The following is a 16,306-nucleotide window of genomic DNA, read 5'->3' as shown; positions in this document are numbered from 1 at the left end:
GTCAGTACTGTTCAATCACTTATTAAGAAGTGGAAAATTCGGGGATCCCTTGATACCAAGCCAAGGTCAGGTAGACCAAGAAAGATTTCAGCCACAACTGCCAAAAGAATTATTTGGGATACAAAGAAAAACCCACAGGTAACCTCAGGAGAAATACAGGCTGCTCTGGAAAAAGACGGTGTGGTTGTTTCAAGGAGCACAATATGACGATACTTGAACAAAAATGAGCTGCATGGTCGAGTTGCCAGAAAGAATCCAATGCCACAAAAAAGCACGGTTACAATATGCCCGACAACACCTTGACACGCCTCACAGCTTCTGGCACACTGTAATTTGGAGTGACGAGACCAAAATAGAGCTTTATGGTCACAACCATAAGCGCTATGTTTTGAGAGGGGTCAACAAGTATTGTGCTCCTTGAAACAACCACACCGTCTTTTTCCAGAGCAGCCTGTATTTCTCCTGAGGTTACCTGTGGGTTTTTCTTCGTATCCCGAACAATTCTTCTGGCAGTTGTGGCTGAAATCTTTCTTGGTCTACCAGACCTTAGCTTGGTATCAAGAGATCCCCGAATTTTCCACTTCTTAATAAGTGATTGAACAGTACTGACTGGCATTTTCAAGGCTTTGGATATCTTTTTATATCCTTTTCCATCTTTAAACAGTTCCATTACCTTGTTACGCAGGTCTTTTGACAGTTCTTTTCTGCTCCCCATGGCTCAGTATCTAGCCTGCTCAGTGCATCCACGTGAGAGCTAACAAACTCATTGACTATTTATACACAAACTAATAGCAATTTAAAAAGCCACAGGTGTGGGAAATTAACTTTTAATTGCCATTTAAACCTGTGTGTGTCACCTTGTGTCTGTAACAAGGCCAAACATTCAAGGGTATGTAAACTTTTGATCAGGGCCATTTGGGTGATTTCTGTTACCATTATGATATAAAAAGGAGCCAAACAACTATGTGATAATAAATGGCTTCATATGATCACTATCCTTAAATAAAAGACAGCTTTTTGCATGATCAGTCATATTTTCAAAATCAATGCCAAAAAAAAAAAAAAAGAAATCACAATTTCTGCCAGGGTATGCAAACTTCTGAGCACAATTGTACATTCCACCCAGAGATATATGCAGTGCACTGGACTGAAAAATAAGATTAAGACTGGACAGTGACACAAGGGATTATTCTGTAGCATTCTCAGCAGTACCTGGTGTTCTCATCATAGAACTTGACTTTTCTCATAACTGATGTGTTGTACCAGTCACTGAAGATGATGAGAGACAGGCCATTATCTATGTCTCTCCTCAGCTTGGTGATCTCTTCTGGAAAATACTCTTCCTCACTGTCCACCATCAGCAGGGTCCCTACACATACACAGAGGCAACAGTGGATTTACACAGGTCTTGTAGCAGTACAGGCTAGAAAGTTCCACTAAATCCATTCATCTTACAGACCTATGAAATCAAATTTGGAGTTTTGTGGCTTTTAGTTCATGTGTGTTAGATTAGAGGGCATCTATATGCTAGTGTATTCCTAAAAGTTGACAATCAACTTTAAGCAGATATATGAATAAAACATTTATATCTCTCTCCTCATTTAAAAATGGACCAAAAATATTGACTACTTGTCATTCACACACTCATTTTGTCCAATAAAGTGCTCTTTAGAATAAGAATCTCCCTCCCCTTAATACCATGTACTTCTGACTAGCAAGAACAAATAGTGAATCATGGTCATGGCTGTGATGTAAACTTAAGGCTACTGAGCCTTGTCCTGTCACAGCCCAAACTTCCTGTTTCAGGGGGCCTGGGTAGCTCAGCAAGTAAAGACGCTGACTACCACACCTGGAGTCACAAGTTCGAATCCAGGGCGTGCTGAGTGACTCCAGTCAGGCTTCCTAAGCAACAAATTCGCCCGGTTGCTAGGGTGCGTTGAGTCATGTTGGGTTAACCTCCTCGTGGTCACTATAATGTGGTTCTCGCTCTCGGTGGGACGCGTGGTGAGTTGTGCGTGGATGCCGCGAAGAATAGCGTGAAGCCTCCACACGCACTAGGTCTCCACAGTAACGCGCTCAACAAGCCACGTGATAAGATGCACGGATTGACGGTCTCAGACACGGAGGCAACTGTGATTCATCCTCCACCAGTCTAGTCACTACGCTACCATGAGGACTTAGAGCGCATTGGGAATTGGGCATTCCAAATTGGGGAGAAAAGGGGAGGAAAAAAAAAAACGGCCCGTTTCAAAAGGAAGTGTGTCATCGGAGGACAAAACTGCTCTTTTCGTGCATTTCATAGGGGCCATTAGAGATTATCTATAGTGAAACCACTTATAACAGATCCTCCAATAAATCAATACTTACCATACTGACTGGCATCAAAGCAAGTGATTGGTGACCCCAAGACCTCCACAAAGTAGCCCATGCTCCGAAGATGCTGATACATGTCTCTAAAGTTGGTGTGAATATGATCACCATTCCTTCAAAACAAAACAACATCATGCAAACAATTCAAAGAGCAAAGGGGACAAAAAACAAAAATGGAAAAGAGACAAAAGCTATGGAATGGCGCCCTCTATGGATAGTTCCCTCAAAAATGAATATTTTTCATTTATTTACTTTCATGCAACCCCAGATGTGTAGGACTTTCTTCTGCTCAACACAAACGAAGATTTCTAAAATAATATTTCAGCTGTGTAGGTCCATACAATGCAAGTTAATGGTGATCAGACTTTTATGGTCTAATATATGTCTTCTGAAGCAATGCAATCACTTTGGGTGAGAAACAGATCAACGTATCAATCCTTTTTTACTCTAAATCTCCACTTTCACATTCTGAAAGTGAAAGTGGAGATTTAGAGTAAAAAAGGATTGAAACATTGATCTGTTTCTTACCAACACCTATCATATCGCTTCTTAAGATATATATTTAACCAACTGAGTCATATGGATTACTTTTATGCTGCCTTTGTGATTTTTGGAGCTTCAAAGTTCTGGCCACCATTGTCTTGCATTGTATGTACCTACAGAGCTGAGATATTCTTCTAAAAATCTTTGTTTGTGTTCTGCAAAAGAAAGAAAGTCACACATCTGGGATGGCATGAGGGTGAGTAAAAGATGAGAATTTTCATTTTTGGGTAAACTAACCCTTTAATCGTCATAAGATAATGTCTATTGGGCTTATTGGAATTTTCTGAGGTTTGAGGTTGTGGCTCACCAGTCAAGCGGATCGTTCTTCATACGCAGGTTGTCTCTGGGGAAGTAGCCAGGAGGGTAGCGTAGGTTATGGTACTGATCCCACAAAATCCTCTTACTACGTGGAGGAGTGGGGACAATCTTCACCTTCACTGGTAACTTCACTGTGGAGGTCATCTCACCACCTATTGCAGACTTGACATGGAAAACACAGAGACTGTAAGAGATCACAATCTGCAATGACACTACTGAAGTGACAATGACCAAAGTTAGAGAAGAACTTAGAAGGACAAAGTACCCAAATATTCATATTCATTTTATTAGTACTAACATGTGCTACACACTTTCAAATCCAAGTATATTTTTTTTCTCTCTGCAAAAATTCTCAATCCAGACTTTAGACCACTTTACTAGAGATCTTAGTGTCATGGCACAGAACAAAGTGTTAAGACCTTCATTCTGTTACTCACATCATTCTCTGCTGGTGAGGCCACTGTAACCATGACATGACCCTGAGCAATGCCTTCCCATGATGCAGCTTTCTTGGCCACGGATATGGAGACAGCCAGGTATCCGGCCCAGGGCCAGAGCACAGGGGAGTAAGATACTGCCACTTCAACATAATCCCCATTTTGAGGCAGGTAGGGCTGCCAGATGGGCTGTGGAAGCAAAATATAACAGAGCAAGTGAACTTTGTAACTTCTTCAAATAGAAAATGAATATTTAAGATTACAATTTAACAGTTAATACACAGCTATAAAATTATAAATCAGTTAACTTTGAACTTCAGTCTATTCATAACTGCCTACCTTGTCCACAATCCTGCCAGTCACACCCATACCATTAAGAATGGTCACGTTGACAATAGTTGGCATGCCACCATAGTAAATGGGCTGAGAGCAGTAGGGCCACATGTATGGGCACTCAGTCAGATCTATGTAGCTAGGACTTAAGCTAAAGAACAAAAACACCATCAGAAATGTATTCCATGCATGACCTCTCACAAGATAATGAACCAAGTAAAATATGTTCTATAATGGACTCAAAAAAATGCAGGTGTGATACAGACGCTCGCAAAATTTAAAATGGACCAAATTAGAATTCATAAGAGTTGAGAAATCATGTTAGAGGCTACAAAAAGTATTTAGACTTTTAAGCCACACTTAAAAATGTGTTTACATTACATAAAATATCAAACCAAGAGGCATTTATTTTGAAGAAATAAAAGACTTATCAAGCAAAACCTTTTACTAAAAGGAAGTTTGTTAGGCTTTATATTTATAAAAAAAAAAAAAAAAAAAAAGACAAAGTATTTGGACACTTTCTGGCTGTCAAATTTGTGTCCATAGTTGTGATGAACTACACCTGTGCTTACTCTGCTAGGAAAGTTGTGTGAACTTGAGGGGAACGGATGTCATACATCCACCTTGAGACCAGCAAAAATGGCTCAGAAAGGTGAAGACTCTTCTGAGGTCCTTCATCTTTTATTTGCAGATGACCACTGGTTTGATATTTTGTATCTAATGCAATAGCATTCTGACATTTTTAGTATGCCATAAATGTCTAAAAGTGTCCAAATACTTTGGGGTCACTGTATGCTACCAGAAAGCTAGTCAAAGTAGAAGTAAACAGTCCATGAAAAGAATACCTGGCTTGTGGCTTGTAGCTGTTAAGGATTTGGTAGGCTCTGAGCAGGTCGAGTTTACCATGGCCCTGCTCAAACATGTTGACACCCGGCAACCTGCGGGCTGATGCAATCAGTGCCTGCTTCATACTGGCTGGGTTTACCAACTCTCTGTTCAACACAGTGCTGAGAAGACAGACATTTTACATAAACAGTTAATATAAAAACAAAAGATCATCCCTTATATTTCAGTAGTGGATGTGGCTTATTTGAGGGGAATATCATTCATGTGCAACATGTTTAGGAAAACAGATTGAAAAGAGGACTTTGGCACAGTGACTCAGAGACTATAAAACAGAAGAGGCAAACATGGTCAAGTTCCTGTAACGGAGTAAAACAAATAAGTGTGTGTGTACATAAACAGTTGAAGCCAGAAGTTTACATACACCTTAGCCAAATACATTTAAACTCAGTTTTTCACAATTCCTGACATTTAATCATAGAAAACATTCCCTGTATTAGGTCTGTTAGGATCACTACTTTATTTTAAGAATGTGAAATGTCAGAGAGAATGATTTATTTCAGCTTTTATTTCCTTAATCACATTCTCAGTGGGTCAGAAGTTTACATACACTTTTAGTATTTGGTAGCATTGCCTTTAAATTGTTTAACTTGGGTCAAACATTTTGGGTAGCCTTCCACAAGCTTCTGACAATAAGTTGCTGGAAATTGGCCCATTCCTCCAGACAGAACTGGTGTAACTGAGTCAGGTTTGTAGGCCTCCTTGCTCGCACATGCTTTTTCAGTTCTGCCCACAAATTTTCTATCGGCTTGAGATCAGGGCTTTGTGATGGCCACTCCAATACCTTGACCATGTTGTCCTTAAGCCATTTTGCATGCTTGGGGTCTCTGTCCATTTGTAAGACCCATTTGCAACAGAGCTTTAACTTCCTGGCTGATGTCATGAGATGTTGCTTCCTCATGATACCAATCTATTTTATGAAGTGCACCAGTCCCTCCTGCAGCAAAACACCCTCACAACATGATGCTGCCACCCCCATGATTCACGGTTGAGATGTTGTTCTTTGGCTTGCAAGCCTCACCCTTTTCCTCCAAACATAGCAATGGTTATTATGGCCAAACAGTTCAGTTTTTGTTTCATCAGACCAGAGGGCATTTCTCCAAAAAGATCGTTGTCCCCATGTGCACTTGCAAACTGTAGTCTGGCTTTTTTATGGCAGTTTTGGAGCAGTGGCTTCTTCCTTGCTGAGCAGCCTTTCAGGTTATGTCGATATAGGACTCGTTTTACTGTGGATATACAGTGCCTCCGGAAAGTATTCACAGCGCATCACTTTTTCCTCATTTTGTTATGTTACAGCCTTATTCCAGAATGGATTAAATTCATTATTTTCCTCAAAATTCTACAAACAATACCCCATAATGACAACGTGAAAGAAGTTTGTTTGAAATTTTTGCAAATTTATTAAAAAAAAAAAAGGAAAAAATAACAAAATAAAATCACATGTACATAAGTATTCACAGCCTTTGCCATGACACTCAAAATTGAGCTCAGGTGCATCCTGTTTCCACTGATCATCCTTGAGATGTTTCTACAACTTGATTGGGGTCCACCTGTGGTAAATTCAGTTGATTGGACATGATTTGGTTGATTTGGACACACACCTGTCTATATAAGGTCCCACAGTTAACAGTGCATGTCAGAGCACAAACCAAGCCATGAAGTCCAAGGAATTGTCTGTAGACCTCCGAGACAGGACTGTATCAAGGCACAGATCTGGGGAAGGGTACAGAAAAATTTCTGCAGCATTGAAGGTCCCAATGAGCACAATGGCCTCCATCATCCGTAAATGGAAGAAGTTTGGAACCACCAGGACTCTTCCTAGAGCTGGCCGCCCGGCCAAACTGAGCGATCGGGGGAGAAGGGCCTTAGTCAGGGAGGTGACCAAGAACCTGATGGTCACTCTGACAGAGCTCCAGCATTTCTCTGTGGAGAGAGGAGAACCTTCCAGAAGAACAACCATCTCTGCAGCACTCTACCAATCAGGCCTGTATGATAGAGTGGCCAGACGGAAGCCGCTCCTCAGTAAAAGGCACATGACAGCCCGCCTGGAGTTTGCCAAAAGGCATTTGAAGGACTCTCAGACCATGAGAAACAAAGATTGAACTCTTTGGCCTGAATGGCAAGCGTCATGCCTGGAGGAAACCAGGCACCAATCATCACCTGGCCAATACCATCCCTACAGTGAAGCATGGTGGTGGCAGCAGCATGCTATATGGATGTATTTCAGTGGCAGGAACTGGGAGACTAATCAGGATCGAGGGAAAGATGAATGCAGCAATGTACAGAGACATCCTTGATGAAAACCTGCTCCAGAGCACTCTGGACCTCAGACTGGGGTGAAGGTTCATCTACCAACAGGACAACGACCCTAGGCACACAGCCAAGATAACAAAGGAGTGGCTACGGGACAACTCTGTGAATGTCCTTGAGTGGCCCAGCCAGAGCCCAGACTTGAACCCGATTGAACATCTCTGGAGAGATCTGAAAATGGCTGAGCACCGACGCTCCCCATCCAACCTGATGGAGCTTGAGAGGTCCTGCAAAAAAGAATGGGAGAAACTGCCCAAAAATAGGTGTGCCAAGCTTGTAGCATCACACTCAAAAGACTTGAGGCTGTAATTGGTGCCAAAGGTGCTTCAACAAAGTATTGAGCAAAGGCTGTGAATACTTATGTACATGTGATTTTTTTTATTTTTTTATTTTTTTATAAATTTGCAAAGATTTCAAACAAACTTCTTTCACGTTGTCATTATGGGGTATTGTTTGTAGAATTTTGAGGAAAATAATGAATTTAATCCATTTTTGGAATAAGGCTGTAACATAACAAAATGTGGAAAAAGTGAAGCACTGTGAATACTTTCCGGATGCACTGTAGATACTTGTCCATCTGTTTTCTCCAGCATCTTCACAAGGTCCTTTGCTGTTTTTCTGGGATTTATTTACACTTTTTGCATCAAACTATGTTCATCTCTAGGAGACAGAATGCATCTCCTTCCTGGGGTCCCATGGTGTTTATACTTGCGTACTATTGTTTGTAAAGATGAATGTGGTACCTTCAGGCATTTGGAAATTGCTCCCAAGAATGAACTAGATTTGTGGAGGTCCACAATTTTTTTTCCTGAGATCTTGGCTGATTTCTTTTGATTTTCCCATGATATCAAGCAATGAGGCACTGAGTTTGAAGGTAGGCCTTAAAATACATCCACAGGTACACCTCCAATTGACTCAAATTAGCCTATCAGAAGTCTTGACATCATTTTCTGGAATTTTCCAAGCTGCTTAAAGGCACAGTTAACTTAGAGTATGTAAACTTCTGACCCACTAGAATTGTGATATAGAACATTAAAAGGGATAATCTGTCTGTAAACAATTGTTGGAAAAATTATTTGTGTCATGCACAAAGTAGAAGTCCTAAACAACTGCCAAAACTATGGTTTGCTAATATAAAATCTGTGGAGTGGTTAAAAAAATTTGTTTTAGAGGGGCCTGGGTAGCTCAGCGAGTATTGACGCTGACTACCATCCCTGGAGTCACGAGTTCGAATCCAGGGCGTGCTGAGTGACTCCAGCCAGGTCTCCTAAGCAACCAAATTGGCCCGGTTGCTAGGGAGGGTACAGTCACATGGGGTAACCTCCTCGTGGACGCTATAATGTGTTGTTCTCATTCTCGGTGGGGTGCGTGGTGAGTTGTGCATGGATGCCGTGGAGAATAGCATGGGCCTCCACACGCGCTACATCTCCACGGTAACGCGCTCAACAAGCCACGTGATATGATGCGTGGACTGATGTCATAGAGTCATTACGCCACCACGAGGACCTAGAGCGCATTGGGAATTGGGCATTCCAAATTGGGGAGAAAAGGGAAGAAAAAAGGAGTTTTAATGACTTCAACCTAAGTGTATGTAAACTGACATCAACTGTACAAACATACATATATACATATATACACACACACATACACACACACAGTTGTGCTCAAAAGTTTGCATACCTTGGAGAATTGGTAATATATGTACCATTTTTAAAGAAAACATGAGTGAGCAGACAAAACACACATTTCTTTTATTTCTTATGGGATTCATATTCAACTGTAGGTTATAACAGAATTGCACAATCATAAAACAAAACATGGCAACAAAGAAAAAAATGAAATGACCCGTTCAAAAGTCTGCATACCTTTAGTTCTTAATACTGTGTATTGCCCCTTTTAGCATCAATGACAGCGTGCAGTCTTTTGTAATAGTTGTCTATGAGGCCCCAAATTCTTGCAGGTGGTATAGCTGCCCATTCGTCTTGGCAAAATGCCTCCAGGTCATGCAAAGTCTTTTTGTCGTCTTGCATGAACCACACGTTTGAGATGTCCCAGAGTGGCTCGATGATATTAAGGTCAGGAGACTGTGATGGCCACTCCAGAACCGTCACCTTTTTTTGCTGTAACCACTGGAGGGTCAACTTGGCGTTGTGCTAAGGGTCATTGTCGTGCTGGAAAGTTCAAGAGTGTCCCATGCACAGCTTTTGTGCAGAAGAATGCAAATTGTCTGCCAGTAGTTTCTGATTAATTGATCTTGCCATCAATTTTCACAAGATTCCCCATGCCTTTAGAGCTCACACACCCCCACAACATCAGTGAGCTACCACCATGCTTCACAGTGGGGATGGTATTCTTTTCACTATAGGTCTTGTTGACCCCTCTCCAAACATAGCGCTTATGGTTGTGACCATAAAGCTCTATTTTGGTCTAGTCACTCCAAATTACAGTGTGCCAGAAGCACTTATTACATAATTACAGTCTTTTTCCAGAGCAGCCTGTTTTTCTCCTGAGGTTACCTGTGGGTTTTTCTTTGTATCCCGAACAATTCTTCTGGCAGCTGTGGCTTCCAATTTTCCAAAATATATCCAAAGCCTTGAAAATGCCAGTCAGTACTGTTCAATCACTTATTAAGAAGTGGAAAATTCAGGGATCTCTTGATACCAAGCCAAGGTCAGGTAGACCAAGAAAGATTTCAGCCACAACTGCCAGAAATCTCCACAACCTCAGAAGAAATACAGGCTGCTCTTGAAAAAGACGGTGTGGTTGTTTCAAGGAGCACAATATAACGATACTTGAACAGAAATGAGCTGCATGGTCGAGTTGCCAGAAAGAAGCCAATGCCACAAAAAAGCCCGGTTACAATATGCCCGACAACACCTTGACACGCCTCACAGCTTCTAGCACACTGTAATTTGGAGTGACGAGACCAAAATAGAGCTTTATTGTCACAACCATAAGCGCTAAGTTTGGAGAGGGGTCAACAAGTATTGTGCTCCTTGAAACAACCACACAAAAGGTGACTTTCCCACACCTGTGGCTTTTTAAATCGCAATTAGTGCCTGTGTATAAATAGTCAATGAGTTTGTTAGCTCTCACGTGGATGCACTGAGCAGGCTAGATACTGAGCCATGGGGAGCAGAAAAGAACTGTCAAAAGAGCTGCGTAACAAGGTAATGGAACTTTATAAAGATGGAAAAGGATATAAAAAGATATCCAAAGCCTAAACCACGAGTATTTTATTTATCGCTACAATTTCCCCGAAAATAACGATTTTGTTCTTTTGTACACAATATCCGCACATTGTTTTTGTGATATTATGTTTTTTTCGCAAATGATCTCTGACCATCTCAGGAGGTGCTGTGACTTCAGTTCACTTTATTTCCACGTGGGTAGCATGCATTGTGAACGCAACTCTGCAGGTTCAATAATATACATCTTTGTATTAAAGAAACAAAGACGAAAGTGAATAAATAATAAAGTAATACAAGATACGTTCACCTTGAGACTAAAATTGAGTATTACCAAAATGCAATACAAACACAAATTCGATAAGAACACACATTTGGCAGCATTATTTTGGGAACACAAGGGAATTTATTAGGCTTATATATTTTGATTATCATTGTCTTTAGTTCTTAATCTGTAGACTATTAGTAATTTTCCATCTGTTTTGTTGACGGATGCTTGCGTGATGGCAAATGGAGTCGCTGGAGACGTTAAATGTTTGGATTTGCGGAGGAGGTTAAATAAGATTTTTTGATCACTTTGTTATTTTAATGCTTTTTTCACTTAGTTTAAAGTGCTATTTGAATTTAGGAATGCCGTTTACATTTTTTGTGTTTCAATATATGAATTACATTTTTAAAGCAAAATAAATAAAAAAAATTCACCGATCCTCGGCAGGTGGGTTGAAAATCAGATATGGCGATATTTAAGGCAATTATCGCTAAAATATTTTTTACATATCGCCCAGCCCTAATATATATATATATATATATATATATATATATGTGTGTGTGTGTATCTCAGTGGTATAAAGAAGAGAGAGACAACAGAAGTACAAGTGGAAACAACAACAAATGAAGGTTTGTTTGGTGTCACAGTCTGAGGATATGAACTATAACAAAAATACAGTAGAAAAATAAGACAGAGAGATGAAGAAATCAAGCAAAAGAGAGAATGCCATTTTACTCCCAAGGGAAAACAAGATTGATTCCGTTCATTTATGCATTTCTTATACAGAGACTGCACACCCATTTCAAAATTGAAAAATGCTTTTGCCATTTATTTTGATACTGCCTGTATTTTCAAATGGTCTAAGTTTTACTGCCTCTCTATTCTAGATTGACAAAGGTAACTCCTCTATTTACAAAGCTCTATATAAAAAGCCATAGTGTTTATCCTATCTAAGGGTCTATTCCAGATCAATTATGTGATATAGGCTCAGGGTCAGTTTAAAGAGTGATGTGCTTATAAATGTACAAAGTACAGGTGAGCCCACAATTAAATCAATCTGCAGCAAACACAGCTTTTAAGAAGAAGCACTGATCCAAGTGCATCCAAATACATTTCAAAGGTACAACTATTCCAAAGAGTCTCTCAATTAATTTGGAGTCATAAAAACATTCATGTATAATAGTTAAAAGAATTAGCAAAATTCTGTTAAAAACAGTTGCAGAACATTTCAAATGTCATGTCAACTGCTCTCAAGCATTCTTTGATAAATTTCTGTTCATCTGTGTCTCACCTGGCCAGCAGTGTGACAGCTCCAGCCACCACAGGTGATGCAACACTCGTGCCAGAAAGAGAACGACAGCCCTCCTTCAATCCTGAACCACGCACACCAGAGCCGTAAGTCACAATGTCAGGCTTCACCCTTCCATAGCCACCTGGCAGCTCCTGATGAACAGATAGCACAAGAGTCAAAACAATGACTAACTTAGAAGTCAAGAAAGACTGACAGAAAGTGTGATGAGTTAGAAAGAGGGCAGTATACATTTTATTCAGTACCTGAATGAACACACTATATGGCCTGTATGGGCACTGCATTTCTATATATGGGTAGTTGACACATGACATGCAACCAGGACTTTTTTTTCAACGAAGATTTTAGGTAAAAAAAAACTATATAAATGTATAAGGGAAATTGTACATCTTAGATCCTGTAAATTTGTCACCATTTTTCCACACCTTTTAGACTTCATTAGATTATTATAAATGGTCCTGTGGTGTGAAAAAAAAAAAATCATTTTTAAAAGTACAAATAATAGGACTATAAAAGCTGCATGCATAATAATTATGAACGAATTAGCAAAATGCAGATTAAAATAGTTTTATATTTAGTATAGCATGACACACTGCCAAAAGTCAACTACCAACATGGCTACAAGGATGTGCCAAATCTTATATCTAGACTAATTTGATCAATTTATGCATGGTTTTGAAAATGCCTTTACAATAAAAGAATATAAAACATCACAATAGGGGCAACAGTTTCTAACATCTTATTAACATCTTTGACAGTACAGAAAAATCTCAAGGCCAGATTCTTTTACATATAACTATATTGTAAATCTACAAAGCTTTAATTCTGTGAGTCACTTCAAAGGTGCAATAGAGAACTTCTACAGAGCACTTTGAAATGTTTGCAGATCTATTCAATTCACTCTTTTCCTAGAGGTCAGAAGTCCAGGAATCTCCAGCTTTGTATTACAAAATAACAGGAGGTGTCTGCCATTGTTAGGTCAGATCAAAATGTGCAGGCATGTTCTTACAAGCCTCTAAAGGCTGCTACACAGGAACAATGGAGTGATGCGAAGTAAGCACGAGACAGAACGAACCCATGTTGTCATGCCCCTGGACGAGAACTTGGCAATGTTGTCCTCAAAATCAATCCCTCCGACACCAATAACATCCATCTGATCTGCTGGATTGTTCAGGGTTCTGGAACACACATAAAAATAACAATATCAACAGAACTGCAGTGACTATTTGGCTAATGTTATCTATCATTGGACTGGTACACTTACCCATACAATGGGCCATCATTGCCAATAGCAGACACCATAATCACCTTGTTGGCTGTGAGTTCCCAAACCTTGTCAAAATACAGGCAGCGGAGAACAGATTTTATTATAGCACACACACTTCACAGTGGGCATGAATCATGTTTGATGTAAAGAGTGTAATGTGCTGAACTTTTCCCCCAAATATCAATGTTTCCTTTCTGTTCATACCTTATCAACAAATGGATGGTCCATGAAGTCTGGTCCCCCTATACTGAGGTTTAAGACATCTATCTTCTTCAAAATGGCGTAGTTAAAGGCATCTAAGAACCAGGAGGTGTAGGACACCTGAGTTGAAAGCAGCCAGTCAGACATAAAGGAAAGGTATGTGCGTGTGGAAGTGCATTATAATATTCATCTCACTGAATTGTAAAATGAAACAATTCAATGAGAACAAAATAGAGGTGGTTGTATAGGGACATGGCTACAAATATTCATGGGATACCTGGTTATTGGTAAAAACTCTGAAGATATGCAGTTCAGAATCTGGAGCAAATCCCTGGCACTCCCTCATGCTGGCAATAACCCCAGCAACAAATGTACCATGACCTAACCCTGAAGAAAGAATGTGAGAGACAAAGATAAGAGATTGATCCATGTGTTTAAACCAAACAATTTTTCTGGGTTGATTCAGTCAACTTCAGTCAGAGCTCAACAAGGAACTATGGATGTTTAAACTGTGAGAAGTCATCTTACCATCATCCAGTGTTTTCTCATTGGTCCAGTTGGTTCTCTCCTTAACATTTTTAAAGTGAGGGTGCTTCTCACTCAGCCCAGTGTCAAATACTGCTACCTTCACTCCAGAGCCTGTATATGAGCACAAATCAGAGATACAAGCTAAAATGCATACCTCATGAAACCTCAACTTCTAAATGAAGAATTAAAGAAAAAAGTAAAGACATTAATACAAGGGCACATGCATCCACACTTTTAAATTCCTTTAATTACTGTGTACAACCTTCACATTCTTTCACATACCAGTGTGTCCCATCTGCCAAAGCACATCTGCTTGCAGGATCTGGGCGACATGTCTGGGGATGGCCCGTAGGAGACGGCGACTGGAGTGTCTGCCTGTGGCATGCCAGAATCCAGAGCTCAGAGATAGACTTGTCCTCCTGAGCGGCCTTGAAGATTGCCATGACTGCCACTTCTGCATCCAGCGTGTGTCATTGCATGGGGATCCTCCATCATTGCCCGCTGAAAGAGAGATAAATGGAAAGGATTATTCAAAAAGATATGCAAAGCAGAGAGTGAAGTGCTCACATCCAAGTTATTATCTTTTACAAACTGCTCTTGAAAGATCATACAATTTATCACACTTACAGTCTCTGTTTCCCATTTAATCTATATTTATCTGCACTTTCTTATAAGAATAGACATTTGTCTTGGATAACTGTTCCTCTACATTTGGCAGATACGACCCAATGAATTTTCCACAAGTGGCCCACATTGAATTATAGGCCTGTATCTCCTGAATAAAAAGTTCCATCTGCATGAACATTGGTGCGGATCGACAACACGCTTTTCTGTGGACGCACACCAATTTTTGTCAAATTCTGTCAATAGGGAGCACTGTAACTAAAATCACTCTGCAAACGCTCAAATGAGAATGAGGAAATTCACAACCCATAGGAGCGGTTCACACAGAGCATGTTTTTACATCTTTCCGTAAAATAAAATAAAAATGCGCAATATGAACATCTTTGACTGTTGCGCCACTTCTTGCCAAATTTTCAGCGTTTCGGGCAAAAGTGCCGCGTATTATTTGTCGCAGAATAAGTTAAAAAGAACTACGTTCTTCAAGTTGTAAAAACATGTCCGGTCTGAACAGTCCCTTAGATGACAACTGTATTGTGTTGTGCCAAATTTACAAAATAGTGGTTACTTTCTCCTCTTTTCCAATGTGCCTGGAGCCCAGTAATTGGCACTTGTGGCAATATTTATAATTAATATTCCAAACTTCTATATAGAGTTGAACATGGAGAAAATTTAAATATGGACAAAATCAATGCACTATGCAATATTCCTTCAGCTCATTTTTCAAACACCAACCTATTCAGCCACACAATCTCAAAATCACTTTCATTAGCATTAGCAGTGAAACCAGAGACAGGTAGCCAAAGCTTTCAAGAATATGCCCACCATTTTTAAAACACTGCAGATAGATATTAACAGAAATTAAGCCATCGTGAACTTCACATTTACGTAGGAGAGATGAGGTGAAGAGTGAAAAAAGGAACTAAGAAAGGAACCACAGGCATCTAAGTGGCTGAACTGCAGGGCAATCCACCTCGACCAGTTTCAACATGTCAAGACTTCCTGTCTGGCTAATTACTGCTCATTAATTCCCCCTAGAGCTATACAGATGGGACTAGTGCACATACTGCAATTATATTACATTTCAATTTCTCACCTGGGCTCTTGTAGAGCTGACCCTGACATACTTTAAATGATAATTACTTGCATATACACTCTCAAACCATGACCAGGGGTTATCCTTGGAGGTACTTAGTTTTGATAAGATGAACAAAAATACATCATTAACTATTAGCTGGGTCTTTTTCTTTAAGTTGTGGTATGTATAAAGTGAGGTTGAAGAGACAGAAAGAATGAGAGATCCAGCGAGGTTCAAGACTACATTGAAAATCTGGGATCAAAATTCTAATTTAAAGCTGGAAATAAAGTGTTTTACAATTTTGTTTTTAAAGACCAAATGTTATGATGAAAAATACAAATATTTAAGAACATGCACTATTTGTAGGTCACTAATTACATAAAAACTCTATGTAGGAGTGCAGACTGGTGGAGCCAGCCTGATAAACATTGTACAAAAGCTGTGGAGTTAGTACAGGAAGCTGGTAAAGGCAGGCATGAATCGAAGTCATTCTGTTATTATACAGGAGTAGACCTAGTAAACAGTAATCACTTTCCAGGAGTTTTCAACACTGATTGTAGATTTGCATAGTGGTGAGATTTCTTTTTTTAGTCAAGCAGTGGGGAACACTGCATTTTATCACCTCAAACTCC

The 16,306-nt window shown here is 39.9% G+C and overlaps 1 protein-coding gene across 1 annotated transcript in view; it reads right to left on the bottom strand.

Annotated features, from left to right (window-relative positions):
* Window positions 1-16,306, bottom strand: part of LOC127455952 (membrane-bound transcription factor site-1 protease-like) — a 29,476-nt gene that overhangs the window by 6,248 nt on the left and 6,922 nt on the right. The window contains exons 4-16 of the mRNA XM_051724158.1: window positions 14,258-14,476; window positions 13,976-14,086; window positions 13,725-13,834; window positions 13,451-13,567; window positions 13,244-13,311; window positions 13,055-13,157; window positions 11,962-12,113; window positions 4,847-5,008; window positions 4,008-4,152; window positions 3,669-3,857; window positions 3,221-3,393; window positions 2,368-2,483; window positions 1,213-1,369 (exon numbers count right to left, since the gene is read on the bottom strand). Of these exons, the coding sequence (XP_051580118.1) occupies window positions 1,213-1,369; window positions 2,368-2,483; window positions 3,221-3,393; window positions 3,669-3,857; window positions 4,008-4,152; window positions 4,847-5,008; window positions 11,962-12,113; window positions 13,055-13,157; window positions 13,244-13,311; window positions 13,451-13,567; window positions 13,725-13,834; window positions 13,976-14,086; window positions 14,258-14,476 (1,822 nt within the window). The remainder of the gene's footprint in view (window positions 1-1,212; window positions 1,370-2,367; window positions 2,484-3,220; window positions 3,394-3,668; window positions 3,858-4,007; window positions 4,153-4,846; window positions 5,009-11,961; window positions 12,114-13,054; window positions 13,158-13,243; window positions 13,312-13,450; window positions 13,568-13,724; window positions 13,835-13,975; window positions 14,087-14,257; window positions 14,477-16,306) is intronic.

The sequence above is a fragment of the Myxocyprinus asiaticus genome, chromosome 18, assembly GCF_019703515.2.
Source record: "Myxocyprinus asiaticus isolate MX2 ecotype Aquarium Trade chromosome 18, UBuf_Myxa_2, whole genome shotgun sequence".
Lineage (NCBI taxonomy): Eukaryota > Metazoa > Chordata > Actinopteri > Cypriniformes > Catostomidae > Myxocyprinus > Myxocyprinus asiaticus.
The sequence above is the reverse complement of the archived record's forward strand: the minus strand, read 5'-3'. Positions and strand labels throughout refer to the sequence as shown.